Source organism: Ursus maritimus, unplaced genomic scaffold, assembly GCF_017311325.1.
Source record: "Ursus maritimus isolate PB19 unplaced genomic scaffold, ASM1731132v1 scaffold_6, whole genome shotgun sequence".
NCBI lineage: Eukaryota > Metazoa > Chordata > Mammalia > Carnivora > Ursidae > Ursus > Ursus maritimus.
Genome location: NW_024426774.1, coordinates 25,615,219 through 25,639,964, shown reverse-complemented (window position 1 = coordinate 25,639,964; position 24,746 = coordinate 25,615,219). Strand labels below are relative to the sequence as shown.

General features: G+C 38.6%; 1 protein-coding gene across 2 annotated transcripts in view; it reads right to left on the bottom strand.

The window, feature by feature from the left end:
- TTC27 (tetratricopeptide repeat domain 27) overlaps window positions 1-24,746 on the bottom strand; it is a 184,070-nt gene that overhangs the window by 79,107 nt on the left and 80,217 nt on the right. For both annotated transcript variants that reach the window (XM_008700249.2, XM_008700250.2), the window contains one exon: window positions 2,902-2,997. In XM_008700249.2, the coding sequence (XP_008698471.1) occupies window positions 2,902-2,997 (96 nt within the window). The remainder of the gene's footprint in view (window positions 1-2,901; window positions 2,998-24,746) is intronic.

Below are 24,746 nucleotides of genomic sequence, written 5' to 3'. Positions count from 1 at the left end.
GTACACACAACAGACACAACACACACACGCGCGTGTGCGCACGAGTGGAATATTATTCAGCCACAAAAAAGAATGAAATCTTACCATCTGTGACAACACAGATGGACCTGCTGGGCATTATGCGAAGTGAAATAAATCAGACAGAGAAAAACAAATACAGTACGAATCTGACGTACATGAGGAATCTAAAAAAATCAAATTCATAGAAACAGAACAGACTGGTGGCTGCCCGAGGTTGAGGGGTGCTGGTGAGAGAAATGGATGAAGGTGGTCAAAAAATACAAATTTCCAGTTATAAGTAAGTTCTAAGGATGTCACGCACAGCATGCTGACTAGAGTTAACAATACTGTACTGTATATTTGAAAGAGGTGAAGAAAATAGATCTTAAAAGCTCTCGCCACAAGGAAAAAAATTGTAATTATGTGAGGAGATGGGTATTAACTAAATTCAATGTGGTGACCATTTCACAATATATGGATATATCAAATCATTATGTTGTATACCTAAAACTAATACAATGTTATGTGTCAGCTGTATCTCAAACTGGGAAAAAATGAAATTGAACCTCAAATAAACAAATAATAAAAACTTGAAGCAGTTGACATAAATGACAAAAATCTATGCATTAGCACTTGGGCACTTTATTAATGAAAGCATCTCTGGGTCTTTCTCACTCCCATCTACCTAGATTTATTTAGAACACATTCTAAAAAACTTAACTATTTTATTTCCCAGCCTTGGCAGATAAAAAAGGGGGCAAATTGTGATAAGGTTATTGAAAGTTAAACATATTAAAAAAGTAAATATATTGTGGTTTATAAGTGGTCCATCCTGCAGGAATGGAAAAAAATACTAAAAAGGTTTAAAAAGTGAGGTTCAGGACGCTTGGCTGGCTCAGTCAGTAGACCATGTGACTCTTGAGCTCAGGGTGATGAGTTCAAGCCCCACTCTGGGTGAAGAGCTTACTTTAAAAAAAAAAAGTGGGTGAAGTTCTTGAGTAATGCATGGTTTCATATTAGTGAGAACTGTGTTGTTTTTTCTTAAATACAATTTTACTGCTCTTTCAAAATTCAATACATATTTAAGAGTTAAGAAGCCAGTGGATGGAAAATCTAGGTTGACAAAATTAGAAAGTAAAATGAAATATACCTGAAAGTTATAAGCTAATATATTTTAAAAAATAAGTAAAGGGAATGATCTAATTCTTCCATATGCCATGAATCAGGGGAACTTGGCTATTTTAAGATATTTGGACATTTTAAAAAACTGAGTATCGCATATGGGAGCTGGAATAAATCTTAGTGCTCACACGGTAAGTAGTTTAATCTTTTCATTGAATAGACAAGGAAAGTTATGGCACCTAAGCTGTTAGGGTTAGCTAGAGGCAAAGACTGATTCTCTTTTTACAATAAACTATGCTACTACTTTTTGATCTTTAAAAATAATACATAAAGAAACGGTCATTCCCTACAATGAAAGAAAAAATGATTTAAATTGTTAATGAAACAGGATGTTTATCTAACTGCCTAAAGATCCTAAAATCCACAGCTTCCTAAACAGATAAGATAAACATTGTGCCTAAATTCTATTTGAAAAGTATTTAATTTTCCTAATGCTTCTATTCAGAAACAGACTGAAAGCTAAACCCTCAACATACATGCTTTGTTATAATAATAGCTCAGAATCTGAGATGTTTATCCACCACAAACTACATAGGACAAGGCACTTAATTTCATAGATCGGGGTCAAAAACATGCCAAAAAGTTCCAGCTGTTAACACCTTCTTGATAAAGAAGGCACTCCTTTTGAGATAATATAACAAAGCTTTTTATTTGCCTGTTATATTGAGACTCCTTCAATAAAGTAAATTCCAGTATGTAATAAATCCCCTACTTTACTCCGTGCTTAAGAATAGGACATACTCGAAGAAATCTAACAATAGGGATTCAGAGTCACTGAATGGTGGGTTGGCACTTACAATTCTAAATCACTACCTATGTAATCCATGAGAGGACAGGAAGCTGGCTGAAATGACAAGTTACTAAATCATATAGAAATTTCTGCCCGTCACCATTTCACTCTACTAAACTTCTAAGTGCCATAGCTTCCTCATCTATAAAATGGGGATATTTCACACAATTGTTGCAATAAAGTAAGATAATGTGTGCAAAATGCAGAACAAAATGCATGCGTCATACTAAGCATGCAATAAAAGCTGGTTGTTATTAGCTCGCATAACTACAACCCAACGAAGAGACAAGGAAAGGAGGGAAACTAGACTAACAATTTGGAAACCAGAGATCTACTTCATGACCAGCTGTGTGATCAACACTGGAGAAGTGTAGTTCATTGCACTGGGCCTCAGTTTTCTTCTCTGTAATATTAAGAAACTGGACCAGGTGTCTAAGTCGCCTTCAGTGCTAAAATTTTACAAAATAGGGGAACGACACCCATAACACGGGCCTGAATCTCCATCCCAATAGGGAGCTTTCGGAGCTACACAGGTCTTCTTACATCCCAGAAAAAGAACAACGGTACCTCACCATACCGAGCAAGAAACAAATGCTTTAAGTTGTTTTTGTAAACAACTCGGTTAAAAGGTTCATTCTCAAGCAGAAGGTCCTAACGGGCTTTTAAAGTTATTTTGAAAACGAAAGCTTCTGTGGTTCTCCCACTACTTAATTTCAAGGATTCTAATTTAATCTTGTTTTAAATTCTTTTTAAAATGTTTTCAAAGTTTAATATCATTTTAGCCAAAAGAGCATTTTGAAGTAATTGGCAATCCCCAGCTAGATACTTTTATTCTATTTGAAAACTCGAACATAAATTGAAAAATCAGGTATTTATCTTTCAAAAGCAAAGTATTTTCCATACCCAATGACAAACAGCAACAAAAATACCTGAACAGCCCAGTGAGGGAGTACTTGACAGCAATAGAAAATCTTCAGACGTTCCAATACAGATGTAGTCTTGTCTTCAAATTGGTCTGCAAGAGCCTTAAGAGGACATATCATAATCAGAATCTATATGTGTAATAACTTTTTTTTAAAAAGATTTTATTTATCTATTTGACAGAGAGAGAGAACACAAGCAAGGGAGTGGCAGGCAGAGGGAGAAGGAGAAGCAGGCTTTCTGCTGAGCAGGGAGCCCGATATGAGGCTCAATCCCAGGACTCTGAGATCATGACCTGAGCTGGAGGCAGACGCATAACTGACTGAGCCACCCAGGTGCCTCTGTAATAACTTTTAATATTAATAAGGCTCTTACTGAAGAGTTATACAAATGGACATATAAACAATAAAGAACACAAGTCACTTTTTCTTTTAAAGATTTTTTATGTATTCATTTGAGAGCGAGAGAGAGCACACAAGCAGGGGGAGGGTCAGAGGGAGAGGCATAAGCAGACTCCCCACTGAGCGGGACACCGGATGCATGGCTTGATCCCAGGACCCTGGGATCATGACCTGAGCTGAAGGCAAACGCTTAACCTACTGAGCCACCCAGGTGTCCCCACAAGTCACTTTGATAAGGTGATGAAATGTGTGAATTTTTTCTTGAATTTCTTCAACCATTTAAAAAACTTTAAAATTAACCAACATTAACATAAACATGTACATTAAAAGCTTGTCCATAAAATAGTTTTTAAAACTAAGATTCCCTATAATGATTCATTCAAAGAACTAGCCTAAATTTACCAGGCTTTTTACTTTTTCTAAGAAAAACTGTTCTGTAGCCTATCTATCTCACAACCATAATTTACTTCGACAATGGCACTTGCTAATATAAATCAGAGAAAAGTTATATGCAGAACTTCATTTAGGACTATTTTCTCAGGAATAAAGTGAAAGCAAAAGGTGGGTCTATTTGGTCACAGAGAGCAAGTTTTCTTCCTCTTCAGCAATAGAGCTCTAAGGCAGGACGTTCACTCGTGCGAGACCGTCCTTGAGATGCAGTGGTCAGCTACAAGGTGCACGCAATGAAGAAGCCCTCTGCTGTACTGAATTCCTACAATGAATAACTGATCTCCTAAAACTACACCAAGAAGCAGACCACTAAGACCAAGACAGTGGACTCTGAGAAAAGGTACCAAGGCCAACGGCAAAGTCAAAGGCTGGCACGATCCAGCAATCAAATTATCAGTCATCAAAAGAGCTCACATATTCAACATCAAAATGAACGCAGCTGCGCTCTGAGGTCCTAAGCAAATGCATGTACAACAGCCCCATTCCCACGATCACCTTCACCTGCCTCTTAATATGTTATTCAGTTTATCCTAAGTATATATATTTTGTCTGACACATACTTATACCTTCTCTCAACTATGAATTATCATGACCTTTTCTGCACAATGCAGTACTCAATTTTTCTTTCTTTCTTTTTTTTTTTTTTTTTGCCAGTTGACTGGTTTTCACAAGCCTATCTTATGAGGATTTCACGGTAATGAGAGGTCAATGTTAATTTTCTGATGTCAATGCACATAGTGGGATCATGTAGGAGAAGGTCCTTGTATTTGAGGACAAGGAAGTACCATGTTGGCAACTTACTTTCCAATAATTTAGGATACCAAAAAACAGCTGCACTGTACTTAAAACTTTTCGGTAAGTTTGAAATTGTTTCAGATTTTTATGAAATGAATTTGTAAAATCGAAAACCTCAAAAAAAAGTAAGAGATAGCAAGTCTAACTTCCTCAGAAGAAAGAAAACAACGAAGAGTCTAACATATCCCAGTACAAACCCAAGACAAAGAGATCAGTTTCTAAGCAGGGAAACTGCTCCTAAATTGGAGGTTTTCTGTATTTTACTAGGTGGGAGATACATCTGTTAGCCTAAGAATATCCTGTAGAATGAGAAAATACTCATTACATCACTTCTTTGACAATCCAAGATGTTATTCAATCAAGTCCATCAGAACAAACTGAGACATAACCAGACTCTTAAACCATCTTGGTAAAAATATTTTTAAAGCTTTCTGGCCTTACTTCAGAGAAACTTAATAGTAAAAAGGTTGCATGCTTCTGCCCAAAGCTGTTTAGTTGTAGGAGAGAGAGAAGAAAAACTTCTAGCTGAATACATATGGTTATAATACATAAATAAAAAGGTTCACTGAATTCATTCATCAAAAGGGGGCAAATTTTTCCTTTTATATCTATTTTCTTCTTAGAAAGAAAAAATAACCAATGCTTATTTAATAATAATAATAATAATAATAATAATAATAATAAAGGCCCAAATCAACATCACAACACCTACTTTTATGAAGTCCTAATTACACGAAAAACACTTTATTTTCAAACAAAACTCATGTTGCTTGCTGTAGGTGCTGCCTCTAGCTTAAATATAGCAAATGCTCAGTAAAAATTTCTTAATATATTAAGGATCAGATGATCTCAGAGTATCTAAGCATCTCTGATATTCTCAGATACTCCCCCAAATCACAAAGACCACAGGAGAGAGATCAAAAAACCAACATTATCTGAGCTGGATTCCGTGAATAAGCCCCTGCACAAGAACAGTCATGCTTCATAAGAACTTGATTAGGCCATAAGTATGTAACGATTATGACAGAATCTTAACCTATCTTCGCTCCTGCACAAAATGTACTTCTTCCTACTTTAAGCATGACAGCCACCTAAATAAGATCTACCTACCCATAAAATTAAGAACATTAAATTAGTATACAAAAGAAAGGGATGACGGGGTGCTGTAATTGCCTATATCCTCTACTGAAGTACTCTTTTCTATTTGCTAATTCACTACAAAGATAGGGACATCTCTAGATTTCTCCGAGCAGGATTTCTTTTAGCAACTCATTCTGAAATAATTCCATTATATCTAAACAAACTGGAGTCCTTTACAGGCATGGTAAATAATTCCACTGTATACAAATAGACTCAAGTGTTTTACAGGAGAAACCACGCTAGTAAGCATAAGTGACCTGGATTCTGTTCTAGGTTTATCTCCAAAAAGCAAGTTATTAAACCACAAAGGCATCCATCTGTGAAAGGATCTTTGCATTCAATGGGTATATGGCTTTATCAAAAGAGTACTTTGTCTCATTTCAAGCATTTGAGGTTTGTTAGCTAGTTATAGGCACCATCAACTGAATGCAAATTTCCTTAGAGGTAAACCAAATGCCCAGATAGTTTGGAAGACAATGGTAGGATGTTCAGCACCAGGAGATGGGAATGAAGGAAGGTGGTGCCCCAGTTACTACTGTGTGGATCTATGTGCATGAACACGGGCATAAAGAGTGCACTCCGTGAGAAATGGGCCCTTTGCAAGCTTTCATGTACTTCCAGAGATGTAGGTAACTGGTCTCTAACCCAGTGTCCTACCCTTGCACCGTTTTCTCTGTCTAGTTTCTAAATTCATGATTTTCACACCTGAAAGTCATAGGCACCTGGTGATAAGTTAAAACTGGTATGAGGAGATGGTCTTTAAGGAATGATGGCAATGCCAAAAACAGACAAAGACAAGCAAATATACCCTAAATCAACCATTAAGAATTGGATCATTGAGAACTGAAAGCAAGTATTTATTCTCCAGGAGGGTGATGGAAGAGATGAGGATGAATGGAAGAGATGCGGATGAATGGAAAAGATGATGAGTAAGGAGTGAGGAATAGTCTAGGGCTCCGTCCAGAGGTGGGGAAGAGCCAAGTCACAGAAAATCCAGGTATAACTGCTGGGACACACCGACGACTTCATGATGTATATATTGTTAAGATATGATACTGTTATCAAGTTTTAAGGCTCCCTTTTAATGTCATTTTCTCCCCCAAATGCCACCTCAAAGCATTTAGACTTTGAGTGTCCTTTGAGAAAACATACTTGTGCATACAGATTCCCTAACCTCATCTAAAAACCACTCTCAAACCTTTCAGGGGCCACAGTGCCACAGGTCAGGAGATATTTCTATGGAATAGGGAATAAAAGAATAAGACCACAGAAAGCAATGATGTCCCCTGTCTTTTCACAGATCCGTTTTCAGTAGAGAAAGAACTTCCACAAAAAACTAGGGAAGATCAAGCCTACATTTTAAAATTAGCACATGGAGAATGATTTAGTATAGAAGGACAATTCTGAACAAGGTCTGGTATGATTTAGACTTTATTTATGTGCTCATATCTAGAAGTATGGCACACATATCTTCAAAAGAACAGAGCTAGTCCCTAAGGACCGACCCTTTCACTGAAGGCTATTCATTCTTGCTAGCGTGATATCAAAGTGTTTATCGTATTTCTGAAGAGCCAAGTAGAAATTAGCTGATAATCTAAAAGGTATGATTGATCATATGCCAAATCACCTTGCTTTGTTGTACAATCTCTGTGCATGTGTGTGTGTATGTATGTGTATAAAGGAGGATTGGATTTATTATAAAAATATGTACTTAATCAAATATATCCAACAATTGGGCTGAATAGTTTCCTCTGACAGGAGTCTGCAGTCATTCAGCTATGATTTACAAATAGAGTAGTCAAGCTAACTGCAGCCTCAAACCCCCAAGTCCAAGAAAATTTCCAGTAAGATCAAAGGGAACGAGAATTAAACCTATTATAAATAGTACGTATCGACAACACCATTAAACCTATTGTTAGACCAACTTTACCTCATGTGTAGGAAACTGAAGCTCGGAGAAATAAAAATGACTTGCCCAAAGTCATAAAACTATGAAAAAAATAGGCTGCCTGATTCCAAAGACCAAGTTGACAGCTTCATTAAAACTGTACCTTATAAATACTAAGCAGAAAATTATCAGAGCTGTGAAAACAAAAAGCACCCTCTCAGTGGAAAAATATTCAGAACTACATAACTGGTTTTTTTCCCCCACCTAAATCCCACAACACAGAAGTCCGGGCATGGCCTGGTCAAGAACTTCACTTACTGCTTCCTGTTCTAGACACAGAAAAAGCCTTAGTGGGTGGGCTGGTAGAAACTAGGTCTACTAATGGGGGCTGGGAGAACCTAGATGTCTTTTTTTGATTCCAGACCAAACAGATGAACATAAAAAGGCAGTAATCAAGAAAGTCCAGATAGCCACTTGGGAGCATTCCTCTTCGTCATAACTTAGATCAGCAGTTCTTAAACTATCTGGTTTCAGGATGACTTTCAACTCAAATTATTAGGGACTCCAAAGTGCTTTTGTTTATGTGGGCTATAATCTATCAACACTTACCATATTAGAAATTACAACAAAGAAATATTTAAATATTTATTAATCCATTTTAAAATAAAATAATAGATGTACTATATTAACATAAATACAATGTTTTTAGGAAAAACAACTTTTTCAAGTCTTGAAAAAACTGACCATGTCTTACATTTTGGACATCTCTTTAATGTCTCACATTTCAACAGATGACATCATATCTGCTTCTATGGTCAATCTGTGGCAATATGATATTTTGACTGAAGTCTAGGAAGAAAATTTGGCCTCATACAGCTATGTGGTTGGAAAAAGGAGGAGTATGTTAACAGCTTTGCAGTTAATTGTAGATATGATTCTTTGATACTACACCAAAATTCAACATGTGGTGGCTTCTTAGCATTACTTGCAATGTGGAATTTTAAATCCTATCGATGAACTTTTCTTTGTTACAGTAAAATCCACTGGTAAAAAAACAAACAAACAAACAAACAAAAAACCACTCACTGGTCTACCTTGAACCTTGAATGGATCTTTTACAGACGCTTGATTTTTTTTTAACATCCTGTATTAGTCATTTGGAAAATGTACAGATCTTCCACATGTTGACATATTTGACATAATACTAAAAAATTATATGCCTTAATATCACCAACATCTCATGAGAAAACTCTCATCCAAATACCTGAAGTATTGGGAAACTGTCAAGTTCATAGTTGTAGATACAAGTTTCCCAAAACTCTCATTTTTTTTTTCTTAAAAGCTCAAGATTTTATCATTGGTAACAAATTATTGTCACTTAACTCTCCTTGAAGTGATGAGCTCACTCCGTGGTTTGTATGTCTGAGAAAATTTCCGCCAGCTACCTAAGTTTGAATACCCCAAGTGTGTCAGCAGTTCTTTCAAGACAAGATAATGTTCCATGAGCAAAGCAGGCAGCTCAGCTGTTTCCTGAGATGACCACTGTACGTTAGCATGCGGCCCAAGTGTTTTCTAAGTACTTCCCATTTCATCACATAGAATATCAAAAAAGATACACTGTCAAGGGTAAAGATTTAATAATATAATATTTACCGCTTTATCAAAGGCAATTATAAATAACACTTTTTCTTTTTGAAATTACGAATGTGTGGCGGTGAAGCATATGATGACTGTCAGTGTGGTTTGGCGCACCCACCTTGATTCAGGTGAGGGGGTCAGCAGTTTGACCCTCCCACCCCACCACGGCTTCTACTGATTCAGTATGAACAGAGTGAAAAGGTAAGTAATATCCCAGTATTATTACAGAGAATATCCACAGGATATTCTGAAATGGTCTGGGGACCCCCAGGGTTCCACAAATCACCCTTTGAAAACTGCTGACTTAGAACTGTCAGATGCACTGTCTTGAATGCCGTCCCCACATCCGCCCACCTCCAATTTTCTCCCCAAACTTCTCCATGCTTAGTGTTTAAAGAAATACTTAAGGGGGCGCAGAGGGTGAGGAAGAGAGAAAATCTCAAGCAGGCTTCACGCCCAATGCGGAGCCTGATGCGGGGCTCGATCTCACAACCCTGAGATCATGACCTGAGCAGAAATCAAGAGTCCGACTGAGCCACCCATGCACCTCAGGAAATACTCAGAAGTTCTTTTTCATCATCTCATCTTTAAAAATTAGGAAATGAGAACACAAATCAGCCTGCAAGGATTATGAGAGTGCAAAGAATAACAAATATTTATAATTAAAACCTAAGTAGAAGTTTTAAACTCCTAGTATCAACTTTTCTAAAAAGGTTAAAGTGGTTAAGTTTAATGATAAATACACCCTACCTTCCTCAGTAGGTGTCAATGCAAAGCTCCTGTTTGTCAGAGCTCAACGTCAATGGGCCCCAGATTCTGTGACACTTAATAACACTCACATCTAAGGTTCCTCCTGGCACTCGCCCTCCTGTTAAATCACGACACTGGCCTCCAGGCCTCGGTAAATGCCCTTTTGGCCTCTGCTCTCCAAGTACAGGGCCTGAGACAGAAAAACATCTGGAGCTACTAAAGATTAACAGCCGACCTCTGCCTAAGGCCGTCTTTCTCAGAAGCGCTCATAATCACCACCCCCTCACACTGACCCCGAATCAGTCCCTCAGGGCTGGGCTGCAGAGCTATATTTTAACAAGCACCTCAGAAGTAGTTCACAAGTTCAGGCAAGTTTGGGAAATGTTGCATAAGGCTGTTAGGATATGCACAGGGTGTTCTCCCAGGGAAAACTGATGTGTCCGTTCAGTCAACACAATCCGACTCCGTCTAGACAACTTAAATGTGTCCCCGCCTGGAATCTAACTGGAGTTATCATTTAGTGCCACCTTTGGAAGCGGGCGTCCTTTCTTCCATCCCTTTACTAAAGCTCCTTTGCTGTTACCTATTTTTTACATTTCTGTAACTTTCTAGAGTTTTTAATTTTTTTTTTACTATTAATAATAAAGTTCATTTTTATGCTGTATATCACTTGCCCCACTCTTTTATTCCACTCATCTATGAACTAATCATCACCTATTTTGTACCAAACTATTCTGATGAAACCCTTTTCCTGGTTTCAGCCTCAGGCCTCACAGCAGCTCCTTTGCTTGGCCTTGACGTGACAGAAGCCAATTCTCGCCCACCTGTGTGTTCTCTTCTCTCACGGCACCTCATCCTGAGAGTGAGCATTCCATTTCCTTCCCCCTTCACCTAAATTGCTGGCCTTGAGAGGCAGGGTTCTGCAACCCAAGCCTTCCTCACAAAAGCCTACATTCACTGTTTCCTGCCTTTGCTCATTCAATTCCTTTCCTCTAGATGATGCCAGTTCTCGCAACTTCCTTAGAACACGAGAGCATGATAGATTAACTTGGAAAGCATGGACTTCAAAATCCAAGCGAGACCTGGTTTGAATTCCAGCTGAGCTATAAGACCTTAGATAGGTCATTAAAATTTCCATCCTTCATTTCCCTCATTAGTAAAAATGTAGATAATGCCTATATGCTAGGATTATTTAGCACCTGGCATATAAACGTTCAGTAAACAGTAGTAACTATACACAATTCTAAATAAACAGTAGTTAATCATAACCATTCCAACATATAAAAGCAGCAATAGTCACACGAGCAAATCCTAGTATACTTTTCAGTAACTTCCAAACGCTGCCAATGGTTACTAACGCAGGTGAAGTACAGACCTAGAATGGACGTGTTTTCATCTTTCAATTTTTAAGAAACTCAATGGCATGACTCAGTATATTAAATGATAAGCACTGTAATTATCCCAAAGTTTTCAATGTTCCAGGTAGTAATGACTGCTTTTAGTAAGTTACATGAAGGACCAGGCAATGTTTTCTCGTACNNNNTTTCCCTACTGTTAAGAGAGGATGATAATAGCAGTCAAGATTTACTGAGGGTTTACTATGTGTCAGGCTCTATTCCAAGCGTTTCACAAACATCAACTCATTTAATCCCTCAACATGTGTGTGAGGTAGGCCCCACTTACTGCTCCATTTGCTCTACAAAGAGAGGAGAAGCGAAGCACAAGGTTAGGGGGCTTAACCTTGGTTATAGTATATAATCTCTCTTCCTCTTGGATTGTGAGATCTGTGGACAACGAAAGCTGGTGCTTTTCAGACAACAGACATTCTGATACTGAAGCAGGCAGCAAAAAGCAGAGATGGGAGAACGCGGGCGAGAAAAGACAGAAAGAGAAAGAGCTGATGATCGGCTTGAGCCCCTGAATCCAGCTGTCACTGAGACTGGAATACCCCATGATTTCCCAGTCACAACGGCCAGTATATTTCCTTTCTTAGAGCCAGACTGAATGTGGTTTCTGCCCCTCACAATGAAAAGACTTCTTACTGAAACCTGTTCTTAAATTTTACTGAAGTAGAAGGGTAAAGGGTTTGAAAAGCTCTAAACTTCAATCTATCTTTATAAGCACCTTTGATTCAAGAGAAGAATGTGGAAAAATATTCCATGTTCATGGATCGGAATAACTGGAAAAAACAGCCCTTAAATTTGTGTGGAACCAGAAAAGGCCCCAAATCTCCAAGGAACTGTTGAAAAGCAAAAACAAAGCTGGGGGCATCACAATGCCGGATTTCGAGCTGTACTACAAAGCTGTGATCACAAAGACAGCATGGTACTGGCACAAAACAGACACACAGACCAATGGAACAGAATAGAGAACCCAGAAATGGACCCTCGGCTCTTTGGGCAACTAATCTTTGACAAAGCAAGAAAAAACATCCAGTGGAAAAAAGACAGTCTCTTCAATAAATGGTGCTGGGAAAATTGGACAGCTACATGCAAAAGAATGAAACTTGACCACTCTCTCACACCATACACAAAGATAAACTCCAAATGGATGAAAGACCTCGACGTGAGACAGGAATCCATCAAAATCCTAGAGGAGAACATAGGCAGCAACCTCTACGACATTGGCCACAGCAACCTTTTTCATGACACATCTCCAGAGGCAAGAGAAAAGATAAAATGAACTTGTGGGACTTCATCAAGATAAAAAGCTTCTGCACAGCCAAGGAAACAGTCAAAAAAACTAAGAGGCAGCCCACGGAATGGGAGAATATATTTGCAAATGATACTACAGATAAAAGACTTGTATCCAGGGTGCCTGGGTGGCGCAGTCGTTAAGCATCTGCCTTTGGCTCAGGGCGTGATCCCAGCGTTCTGGGATCGAGCCCCACATCAGGCTTCTCTGCTATGAGCCTGCTTCTTCCTCTCCCACTCCCCCTGCTTGTGTTCCCTCTCTTGCTGGCTGTCTCTATTGCTGTCTAATAAATAAATAAAATATTCAGAAAAAACAAAACAAAACCAGGGGTGTACTGTATGGTGACTAACATAATATAATAAAAAATATTATTATAATTAAAATAAATAAATAAATAATAAAAAATTAAATAAAAAAATCTTTTAAGAAAGAAAATAAAAAAATAAATGTAAAAATCAAATGCAATTTCTCAAATTTTGAAGCCATACCCACTCCTTAGGCAAGCCCAGTACAGCCACAGACAGTGGGAATTACTAGACCATGTGCCCCACAAGGGCACACACTCTCCACTGACACAAAAAGTCACACATCAAGGTCAATACGAAGCCTACCAAGTACAATGCATGAGGATGTGTTTTTATGAAGATATATATATATATAGTCCATGTTGCAGCAAATGTTGAGAAATCGCTTTTTGATAGCTGAGTAATATTCCATTGTATAAATGGACCACAACTTCTTAATCCAGTCATCTGTTGAAGGGCATCTCGGCTCCTTCCATGATTTAGCTATTGTGGACAATGCTGCTATGAACATTGGGGTGCATATGGCCCTTCTCTTCACTACATCTGTATCTTTGGGGCAAATACCCAGTAGTGCAATGGCTGGATCATAGGGTAGCTCAATTTTTAACTTTTGAAGGGACCTCCACACTGTTTTCCAGAGTGGCTGTACCAACTTGCATTCCCATCAACAATGTAGGAGGGATCCCCTTTCTCCACATCCTCTCCAACATTTGGTGTTTCTTGCCTTGTCAATTTTTGCCATTCTAACTGGTGTAAGGTGGTATCTTAGTGTGGTTTTGATTTGAATTGCCCTGATGGCTAATGATTTTGAACATTTTTTCATGTGTCTGTTAGCCATTTGTACGTCCTCATTGGAAAAGTGTCTGTTTATATCTTCTGCCCATTTTATGATTTGTTTATTTGTTTCTCGCGTATTGAGTTTGAGAAGTTCTTTGTAGATCTTGGATACCAGTCTTTTTTTTTTTTTTTTTAAGATTTTATTTATTTATTTGCAGAGACAGCCAGCAAGAGAGGGAACACAAGCAGGGGGAGTGGAGAGAAGAAGCAGGCTCATAGCAGAGAAGTCGATGTGGGCTCCGATCCCAGAACGCTGGGATCACGCCCTGAGCCAAAGGCAGATGCTTAACGACTGCGCCACCCAGGCAACTGAGAACAAGTCTTTTATCTGTAGTATCATTTGCAAATATATTCTCCCATTCCGTGGCTGCCTCTTAGTTGACTGTTTCCTTGGCTGTGCAGAAGCTTTTTATCTTGATGAAGTCCCACAAGTTCATTTTATCTTTTCTCTTGCCTCTGGAGATGTGTCATGAAAAAGGTGCTGTGGCCAATGTCGTAGGTTGCTGCCTATGTTCTCCCTTCTAGGATTTTGATGGATTCCTGTCTCACGTCGAGGTCTTTCATCCATTTGGAGTTTATCTTTGTGTATGGTGTGAGAGAGTGGTCAAGTTTCATTCTTTTGCATGTAGCTGTCCATTTTCCCAGCACCATTTATTGAAGAGACTGTCTTTTTCCACTGGATGTTTTTTCTTGCTTTGTCAAAGATTAGTTGCCCAAAGAGCCGAGGGTCCATTTCTGTGGTTCTCTATTCTGTTCCATTGGTCTGTGTGTCTGTTTTGTGCCAGTACCATGCTGTCTTTGTGATCACAGCTTTGTAGTACAGCTCGAACCGCATGCGGATGCCCCAGCTTTGTTTTTGCTTTTCAACAGTTCCTTGAGATTTGGGGCCTTTTCTGGTTCCACACAAATTTAAGGGCTGTTTTTTCCAGTTTGAAAAATGCGTCTGGTATTTTGATTGGGATAGCATTGAGAAGTGTAGGTTGCTCTGGGTAGCATGGACATTTTCACTATTACTTCCGATCCATGAACATGGAATATTTTCCACATTCTTCTTTCTTGAACTCTAAAAAGTTTATAAAGATAGATTAGTTTAGGAGCTTTTCAAACCCTTTACCCTTCTACTTCAGTAAAATTTAAGAACAGGTTTCAGTAAGAAGTCTTTTCATTGTGAGGGCAGAAACCACATTCAGTCTGGCTCTAAGAAAGGAAATATACTGGCCGTTGTGACTGGGAAATCATGGGGTATTCCAGTCTCAGTGACAGCTGGATTCAGGGGCTCAAGCCGATCATCAGCTCTTTCTCTTTCTGTCTCTTTCTCGCCCGCGCCTCCCATCTCTGCTTTGCTGCCTGCTTAGTATCAGAATGTCTTGTCTGAAAAGCACCAGCTCGTTGTCCACAGATCTCACAATCCAAGAGGAAGAGAGATTATATACTATGGTCCAAGGTTAAGCTCCCCTAACCTTGTGCTGGCTTCTCCCTTTGTAAGCAAATGGAGCAGTAGGGGCCTACCTCACACACATGTTGAGGGATTAAATGATGATGTTTGTGAAACGCTTGGAATAGAGCTGCTGACATATAAAACCCTCAGTAAATCTTGACTGCTATTATCATCCTCTCTTAACAGTAGGGAAAGTGTAGGTAGAGAAAACATTGCCTGGTCCTTCATGTAACTTACTAAAGCAGTCATTACTACCCGGAACATTGAAAACTTTGGGATAATTACAGTGCTTATCATTTAATATCTGAGTCATGCCATTGAGTTGCTTAAAAAATTGAAAATGACGTCCATTCTAGGTCTGTACTTCACCTGCGTTAGCAACCATTGGCAGCGTTTTTTGAAGTTACGAAAAGTATACTAGGATTTGCTCGGTGACTATTGCTGCTTTTATGTTGGAATGGTTATGATTAACTACTGTTTATTTAGAATTGTGTATAGTTCTCACTGTTTATGAACGCTTATATGCCAGGTGCTAAATAATCCTAGCATATAGGCATTATCTACATTTTTACTAATGAGGGAAATGAAGGATGGAAATTTTAATGCCTGGCTAGTCTTATAGCTCAGCTTGCCAAAACCAGGTCTCGCTTTGATTTTGAAGTCCATGCTTTCCAAGTTAATTCTATCATGCCTTCGTGTTCTAAGGAAGTTGCGAACTGGCATCATCTAGAGGAAAGGAATTGAATGAGCAAAGGAGAAACAGTGAATGTAGGCTTTGTGAGGAAGGCTTGGGTTGCAGAACCCCTCTCTCAAGGCCACAATTTAGGGTGAAGGGGGAAGGAAATGGAATGCTCACTCAGGATGAGGTGCCGTGAGAAGAGAACACACAGGTGGGCGAGAATTGGCTTCTTGTCACCGCAAGGCCAAGCAAAGGAGCTGCTGTGGAGGCCTGAGGCTGAAACCAGGAAAAGGGTTTCACTGATAGTTTGGTACAAAATAGGTGATGATTAGTTCATAGATGAGTGGAATAAAAGAGTGGGCAAGTGATATACAGCATAAAAATGAACTTATTATTAATATAAAAAAAAATAAAAACTCTAGAAAGTTACAGAAATGTAAAAATAGGTAACAGCAAAGGAGCTTTAGTAAAGGGATGGAAGAAAGGACGCCCGCTCCAAAGGTGGCACTAAATGATAACTCCAGTTAGATCAGGCGGGACACATTAGTTGTCTAGACGAGTGGATTGGTTGACTGAACGGACTACTCAAGCTTCTGGGAGAACACCTGTGCATATCCTAACAGCCTTATGAACATTTCCCAAACTTGCCTGAACTGTGAACTACTTCTGAGGTGCTTGTTAAAATATAGCTCTGCAGCCCAGCCCTGAGGGACTGATCGGGTCAGTGTGAGGGGTGGTGATTATAGCGCGCTGAGAAAGACGGCCTTAGGCAGAGGTCGGTGTTAATCTTTAGGAGCTCCCAGATGTTTTTCCTGTCTCAGGCCCCACTGAGAGAGAGCCAAAAGGGTGTACCGAGGCCTGGAGGCAGGTCGTGATTTAACAGGAGGGCGAGTGCTGGAGGAACCTTAGATGTGAGTGTATTAAGTGTCACAGAATCTGGGGCCCATTGGACGCTTGAGTCTGACAAACAGGAGTTTGCATTGACACTACTGAGGAAGGTAGGGTGTATTTATCATTAAATCTAACCAATTTAACCTTTTTAGAAAAGTTGATACTAGGAGTTTAAAACTTCTACTTAGGTTTTAATTATAAATATTTGTTTTCTTTGCACTCTCATAATCCTTGCAGGCTGATTTGTGTTCTCATTTCTACATATATCCGGTTCTTAAAGATGAGATGATGAAAAGAACTTCTAGTATTTCCCTGAGGTGCATGGGTGGCTCAGTCGGGATCTCTTGATTTCTGCTCAGGTCATGATCTCAGGGTTGTGAGATCGAGCCCCCGCATCAGGCTCCGCGATTGGGCGTGAAGCCTGCTTGAGATTTTCTCTCTTCCTCACCCTCTGCGCCCCTTAAGTATCTTAAACACAAGCATGGAGAAGTTTGGGGAGAAAATTGGAGGTGGGCGGAGGATCGGCATTCAAGCACAGTGCATCTGAAGTTCCAAGTCAGAGTATTTTCAAGCTGATTTGTGGAACCCCGGGGTCCCCAGACCATTTCAGAATATCCTGTGGATATTCTGCATGTAATTACTGGGATATTACTTACCTTTTCACTCTGTTCATACTGAATCAGTAGAAGGCGTGGTGGTGGGAGGTCAAACTGCTGACCTCACCTGATCAAGGGTGCGCCAAACCACATGACGAGTCATCATGCTTTCACCGCCACACATGTAATTTCAAAGATTAAAGTGTTATTTATAATTGCTCTTTGATAAAGCGGTAAATATTATATTATTAAATCTACCTCGACAGGTATCTTTTGATATTCTATGTGATGAAATGGGAAGTACTTAGAAAACACTTGGGCCGCATGCTAACGTACAGTGGTTTCTCAGGAAACAGCTGAGCGCTCTGCTTGTGCTGAACATTATCTTGTCTTGAAAGAACTGCTGACACACTTGGGGTATTCAAACTTAGGTAGCTGCAGAAATTTTCAGACATACAAACCACGGAGTGAGCTCATCACTTCAAGGAGAGTTAAGTGACAATAATTTGTTACCAATGATAAAATCTTGAGCTTTAAGAAAAATGAGAGTTTTGGGAAACTCCTATCTACAACCTATGAACTTGACAGTTCCCAATTATTGGTATTTGGATGAGAGTTTTTCGAGATGTTGGTGATATTAAGGCATATAATTTTTTAGTATGATGTCAACATGAAACAATCAGAGTTGGAAGATCAGATTTTCCACAATATAATACAGGATGTTAAAAAAAACGCCTGTAAAAGATCCATTCAAGGTTCAAGGTAGACCAGTGAGTGGTTTTTTGTTTGTTTTGTTTGTTTGTTTTTTTTACCAGTGGATTTTACCACTGAAACAAAGATAAAAAGCCTCCGTCATAGGATTTAAATTCCATTAGACTGTAAAGTATGCTTGTAGTAGTTCAAATAGATCAGAATCTGGTGTAGTATCAAAATAAATATATCTACAATTAACTGCAAGCTGTTAATGATAATTCCTGTTTCAACCACATAGTGTGGGCCAAATTTTCCTTCCTTTCTCAGATTCACTATTATTGCCACAGATTGACCATAGAAGCAGATATGATGTCATTCTGTTAATGTGAGACATTAAAGAGATGTCCAAAATGTAAGACATGGTCATGTTTTTTCAAGACTTGAAAAAGTTTTTTCCTAAAAACATTGTATTTATGTTAATATAGTACATCTATTATTTTTATTTTAAAATGGATTAATAAATATTTAAATATTTCTTTGTTGTAATTTCTAATATGGTAAGTGTTGATAGATTATAGCCCACATAAACAAAAGCATTTGGAGTCCCTAATAATTTGAGTTGAAAGTCATCCTGAAAACCAGATAGTTTAAGAACCTGCTTGATCTCAAGTTATCGGTACTTGTAGGGCAGTCGCTCCCGGGCATCTGATTTTCGATGCATTAGTTTTTTTGGCATCTGCTTTCTGGAATCAAAAGACATCTAGGTCTCTCCAGCCCCATTAGTATCCCAGCTTTACAGCCTAATCTGGGTTTCTTCCCAACAAGGCTTCTTCGTGTTCAGACAGCATGGAAGCAGTAAGTGAAGTTCTTGACCAGGCCAATGTTCTGGACTCTGTGTAAGGTGTGGATAGGTGGGGAAAAACCAAAGATAGTTTCTGGTATTTTTCCACTGAGAGGGTGCTTTTGTTTTCACAGCTCTGATAATTTTCTGCTTAGTATTTATGGAAAGGTACATGAAGTTTCATGTCAACTTTGTCTTTGAATCAGGCAGCCTATTTTTTTCATAGTTTTATGACTTTGGGCAAGTCATTTTTATTTCTCCGAGCTTCAGTTTCCTATGAGAAGAAAGTTGGTCTAACAATAGGTTTAATGGTGTTGTCGACAATGCAGTACTTTTATAATAGGTTTAATTTCGCTCCCTTTGATTTTACTGGAAATTTTCTTGGACTTGGGGGTTTGAGGCTGCAGTTAGCTTGACTACTCTATTTGTAAATCATAGCTGAATGACTGCAGACTCCTGTCAGAGGAAACTATTCAGCCCAATTGTTGGATATATTTGATTAAAAAGTACATATTTTTATAATAAATCCAATCCTCCTTTATATTAACATACATACACACACACACACAGACAGAGATTGTACAACAAAGCAAGGTGATTTGGCATATGATCAATCATACCTTTAGATTATCAGCTCAATTTCTACTGGCTCTTCAGAAATACGATAAACACTTTGATATCACGCTAGCAAGAATGAATAGCCTTCAGTGAAAGGGTCGGTCCTTAGGGACTAGCTCTGTTCTTTTGAAGATATGTGTGCCATACTTCTAGATATGAGCACATAAATAAAGTCTAAATCATACCAGACCTTGTTCAGAATTGTCCTTCTATACTAAATCATTCTCCATGTGCTAATTTTAAAATGTGGCTTGATCTTCCCTAGTTTTTTGTGGAAGTTCTTTCTCTACTGAAACGGATCTCGTGAAAAGACAGGGGACATCATTGCTTTCTGTGGTCTTATTCTTTATTCCCTATTCCATAGAAATATCTCCTGACCTGTGGCACTGTGGCCCCTGAAAGGTTTGAGAGTGGTTTTTAGATGAGGTTAGGGAATCTGTATGCACATGTTTTCTCAAAGGACACTCAAAGTCTAAATGCTTTGAGGTGGCATTTGGGGGAGAAATGACATTAAAAGGGAGCCTTAAACTTGATAACAGTATCATATCTTAACAATATATCATCATGAAGTCGCCGGTGTGTCCCAGCAGTTATACCTGGATTTTCTGTGACTTGGCTCTTCCCCACCTCCCTGGACGGAGCCCCAGACTATTCCTCACCTCCTTACTCATCATCTTTTCCATTCATCCGCATCTCTTCCATTCATCCTCATCTCTTCCATCACCCTCCTGGAGAATAAATACTTGCTTCTCAGCCCCTCAATGATCCAATTCTTAGGTTGATTTAGGTATATTTGCTTGTCTTTGTCTTGTTTTTGGCATTGCCATCATTCCTTAAAGACCATCTCCTCATACCAGTTTTAACTTATCAAACAGGTGCCTATGACTTTCAGGTGTGAAAATCATGAATTTAGAAACTAGACAGAGAAAACGGTGCAAGGGTAGGACACTGGGTTAGAGACCAGTTACCTACATCTCTGGAAGTACATGAAAGCTTTGCAAAGGGCCCATTTTCACGGAGTGCACTCTTATGCCCGCAGCAGACATAGATCCACACAGTAGTAACTGGGGCACCACCTTCCTTCATTCCCATCTCCTGGTGCTGAAGATCCTACCATTGTCTTCCAAACTATCTGGGCATTTGGTTTACCTCCTAAGGAAATTGCTGTACAGTTGATGGTGCCTATAACTAGCTAACAAACCTCAAATGCTTGAAATGAGACAAAGTACTTCCTTTGATAAAGCCATATACCATTGAATGCAAAGACCCTTTCCACAGATGGATGCCTTTGTGGTTTAATAACTTGCTTTTTGGAGATAAACCTAGAACAGAATCCAGGTCACTTATGCTTACTAGCGTGGTTTCTCCTGTAAAACACTTGAGTCTATTTGTATACAGTGGAATTATTTACCATGCCTGTAAAGGACTCCAGTTTGTTTAGATATAATGGAATTATTTCAGAATGAGTTGCTAAAAGAAATCCTGCTCGAGAAATCTAGAGATGTCCCTATCTTTGTAGTGAATTAGCAAATAGAAAGAGTACTTCAGTAGAGGATATAGGCAATTACAGCACCTCCGTCATCCCTTTCTTTTGTATGCTACACTTTAATGTTCTTAATTTTATGGGTAGTAGATCTTATTTAGGTGGCTGTCATGCTTAAAGTAGGAAGAAGTACTATTTGTGCAGGAGCGAAGATAGGTTAAGATTCTGTCATAATCGTACATACTTATGGCCTAATCAAGTTCTTATGAAGCATGACTGTTCTTGTGCAGGGCTTATTCACGGAATCCAGCTCAGATAATGTTGGTTTTTGATCTCTCTCCTGTGGTCTTTAGATTTGGGGAGTATCTGAGAATATCAGAGATGCTTAGATACTCTGAGATCATCTGATCCTTAATATATTAAGAAATTTTTACTGAGCATTTGCTATATTTAAGCTAGAGGCAGCACCTACAGCAAGCAACATGAGTTTTGTTTGAAAATAAAGTGTTTTTCGTGGTAATTAGGACTTCATAAAAGTAGGTGTTGTGATGTTGATTTGGGCCTTTTTATTATTATTATTATTATTATTATTATTATTATTAAATAAGCATTGGTTATTTTTTTCTTTCTAAGAAGAAAATAGATATAAAAGGAAAAATTTGCCCCCTTGATGAATGAATTCAGTGAACCTTTTATTTATGTATTATAACCATATGTATTCAGCTAGAAGTTTTTCTTCTTCTCTCTCCTACAACTAAACAGCTTTGGGCAGAAGCATGCAACCTTTTTACTATTAAGTTTCTCTGAAGTAAGGCCAGAAAGCTTTTAAAAATATTTTTACCAAGATGGTTTAAGAGTCTGGTTATGTCTCAGTTTGTTCTGATGGACTTGATTGAATAACATCTTTGATTGTCAAAGAAGTGATGTAATGAGTATTTTCTCATTCTACAGGATATTCTTAGGTAACAGATGTATCTCCCACCTAGTAAAATACAAAAACCTCACTTTAGGAGCAGTTTCCTGCTTAGAAACTGATCTCTTTGTCTTGGGTTTGTACTGGGATATGTTAGACTCTTCGTTGTTTTCTTTCTTCTGAGGAAGTTAGACTTGCTATCTTCCTTACTTTTTGAGGTTTTCGATTTACAAATTCATTTCATAAAAATCTGAAACAATTTCAAACTTACCGAAAAGTTTTAAGTACAGTGCAGCTGTTTTTTGGTATCCTAAATTATTGAAAGTAAGTTGCCAACATATGTAGTACTTCCTTGTCCTCAAATACAAGGACCTTCTCCTACATGATCCCACTATGTGCATTGACATCAGAAAATTAACATTGACCTCTCATTACCGTGGAAATCCTCATAAGATAGGCTTTAGAAACCAGTCAACTGGCAAAAAAAAAAAAAAAAAGAAAAGAAAAGAAAAATTGAGTACTGCATTGTGCAGAAAAGGTCATGATAATTCATAGTTGAGAGAAGGTATAAGTATGTGTCAGACAAAATATATATACTTAGGATAAACTGAATAACATATTAAGAGGCAGGTGAAGGTGATCGTGGGAATGGGGCTGTTGTACATGCATTTGCTTAGGACCTCAGAGAGCGCAGCTGCGTTCATTTTGATGTTGAATATGTGAGCTCTTTTGATGACTGATAATTTGATTGCTGGATCGTGCCAGCTCTTTGACTTTGGCTGCTGGCCTTGGTACCTTTTCTCAGAGTCCACTGTCTTGGTCTTAGTGGTCTGCTTCTTGGTGTAGCTTTTAGGAGATCAGTTATTCATTGTAGGAATTCAGTACAGCAGAGGGCTTCATTATGCGGCACTTGTAGCTGACCACTGCATCTCAAGGACGGTTCGCGACGAGTGAACGCCCTGCCTTAGAGCTCTATTGCTGAAGAGGAAGAAAACTTGCTCTCTGTGACCAAATAGACCTTAATCTTTGCTTTCACTTTATTCCTGAGAAAATAGTCCTAAATGAAGTTCTGCATATAACTTTTCTGATTTATATTAGCAAGTGCCATTGTCGAAGTTAAATTATGGTTGTGAGATAGATAGGTTACAGAACAGTTTTTCTTAGAAAAGTAAAAAGCCTGGTAAATTTAGGCTAGTTCTTTGAATGAATCATTATAGGGAATCTTAGTTTTAAAAACTATTTTATGGACAAGCTTTTAATGTACATGTTTATGTTAATGTTGGTTAATTTTAAAGTTTTTAAATGGTTGAAGAAATTCAAGAAAAAATTCACACATTTCATCACCTTATCAAAGTGACTTGTGGGGACACCTGGGTGGCTCAGTAGGTTAAGCGCTTGCCTTCAGCTCAGGTCATGATCCCAGGGTCCTGGGATCAAGCCATGCATCCGGTGTCCCGCTCAGTGGGGGAGTCTGCTTATGCTCTCTCCTCTGACCCTCCCCTGCTTGTGTGTTTTTCTTCTCGCTCTCAAATGAATACATAAAAATCTTTAAAAAGAAAAGTGACTTGTGTTCTTTATTGTTTATATGTCCATTTGTATAACTCTTCAGTAAGAGCCTTATTAATATTAAAAGTTATTACAGAGGCACCTGGGTGGCTCAGTCAGTTATGGCCTTGCCTCCAGCTCAGGTCATGATCTCAGAGTCCTGGGATTGACTTCATATCGGGCTCCCTGCTCAGCAGAAAGCCTGCTTCTCCTTCTCCCTCTGCCTGCCACTCCCTTGCTTGTGTTCTCTCTCTCTGTCAAATAGATAAATAAAATCTTTTAAAAAAAGTTATTACACATATAGATTCTTGATTATGATATGTCCTCTTAAGGCTCTTTTGCAGACCAATTTGAAGACAAGACTACATCTGTATTGGAACGCCTGAAGATTTTCTATTGTTGTCAAGTACTCCTCACTGGGCTGTTCAGGTATTTTTGTTGCTGTTTGTCATTGGGTATGGAAAATACTTTGCTTTTGAAAGATAAATACCTGATTTTTCAATTTATGTTCGAAGTTTTCAAATAGAATAAAAGTATCTAGCTGGGGATTGCCAATTACTTCAAAATGCTCTTTTGGCTAAAATGATATTAAACTTTGAAAACATTTTAAAAAGAATTTAAAAACAAGATTAAATTAGAATCCTTGAAATTAAGTAGTGGAGAAACCACAGAAGCTGCTTCAAAATAACTTTAAAAGCCCGTTAGGGACCTTTCTGCTTGAGAATGAACCTTTTAACCGAAGTTGTTTACAAAAACAACTTAAAGCATTTGTTTCTTTGCTCGGTATGGTGAGGTACCGTTGTTCTTTTTCTGGGATGTAAGAAGACCTGTGTAGGCTCCGAAGCTCTCATTGGGATGGAGATTCAGGCCCGTGTTATGGGTGTCGTTCCCTATTTTTGTAAAATTTTAGCACTGAAGGCACTTAGACACCTGGTCCAGTTTCTAATATTACAGAGAAGAAAACTGAGGCCCAGTGCAATGAACTACACTTCTCCAGTGTTGATCACACAGCTGGTCATGAAGTAGATCTCTGGTTTCCAAATTGTTAGTCTAGTTTCCCTCCTTTCCTGTCTCTTCGTTGGGTTGTAGGTTATGCGAGCTAATAACAACCAGCTTTATTGCATGCTTAGTATGACTACTATTTGTTCTGCATTTTGCACAATTATCTTACTTTTATTGCAACAATTGTGTGAAATATCCCCATTTTATAGATGAGGAAGCTATGGCACTTAGAAGTTTAGTAGAGTGAAATGGTGGC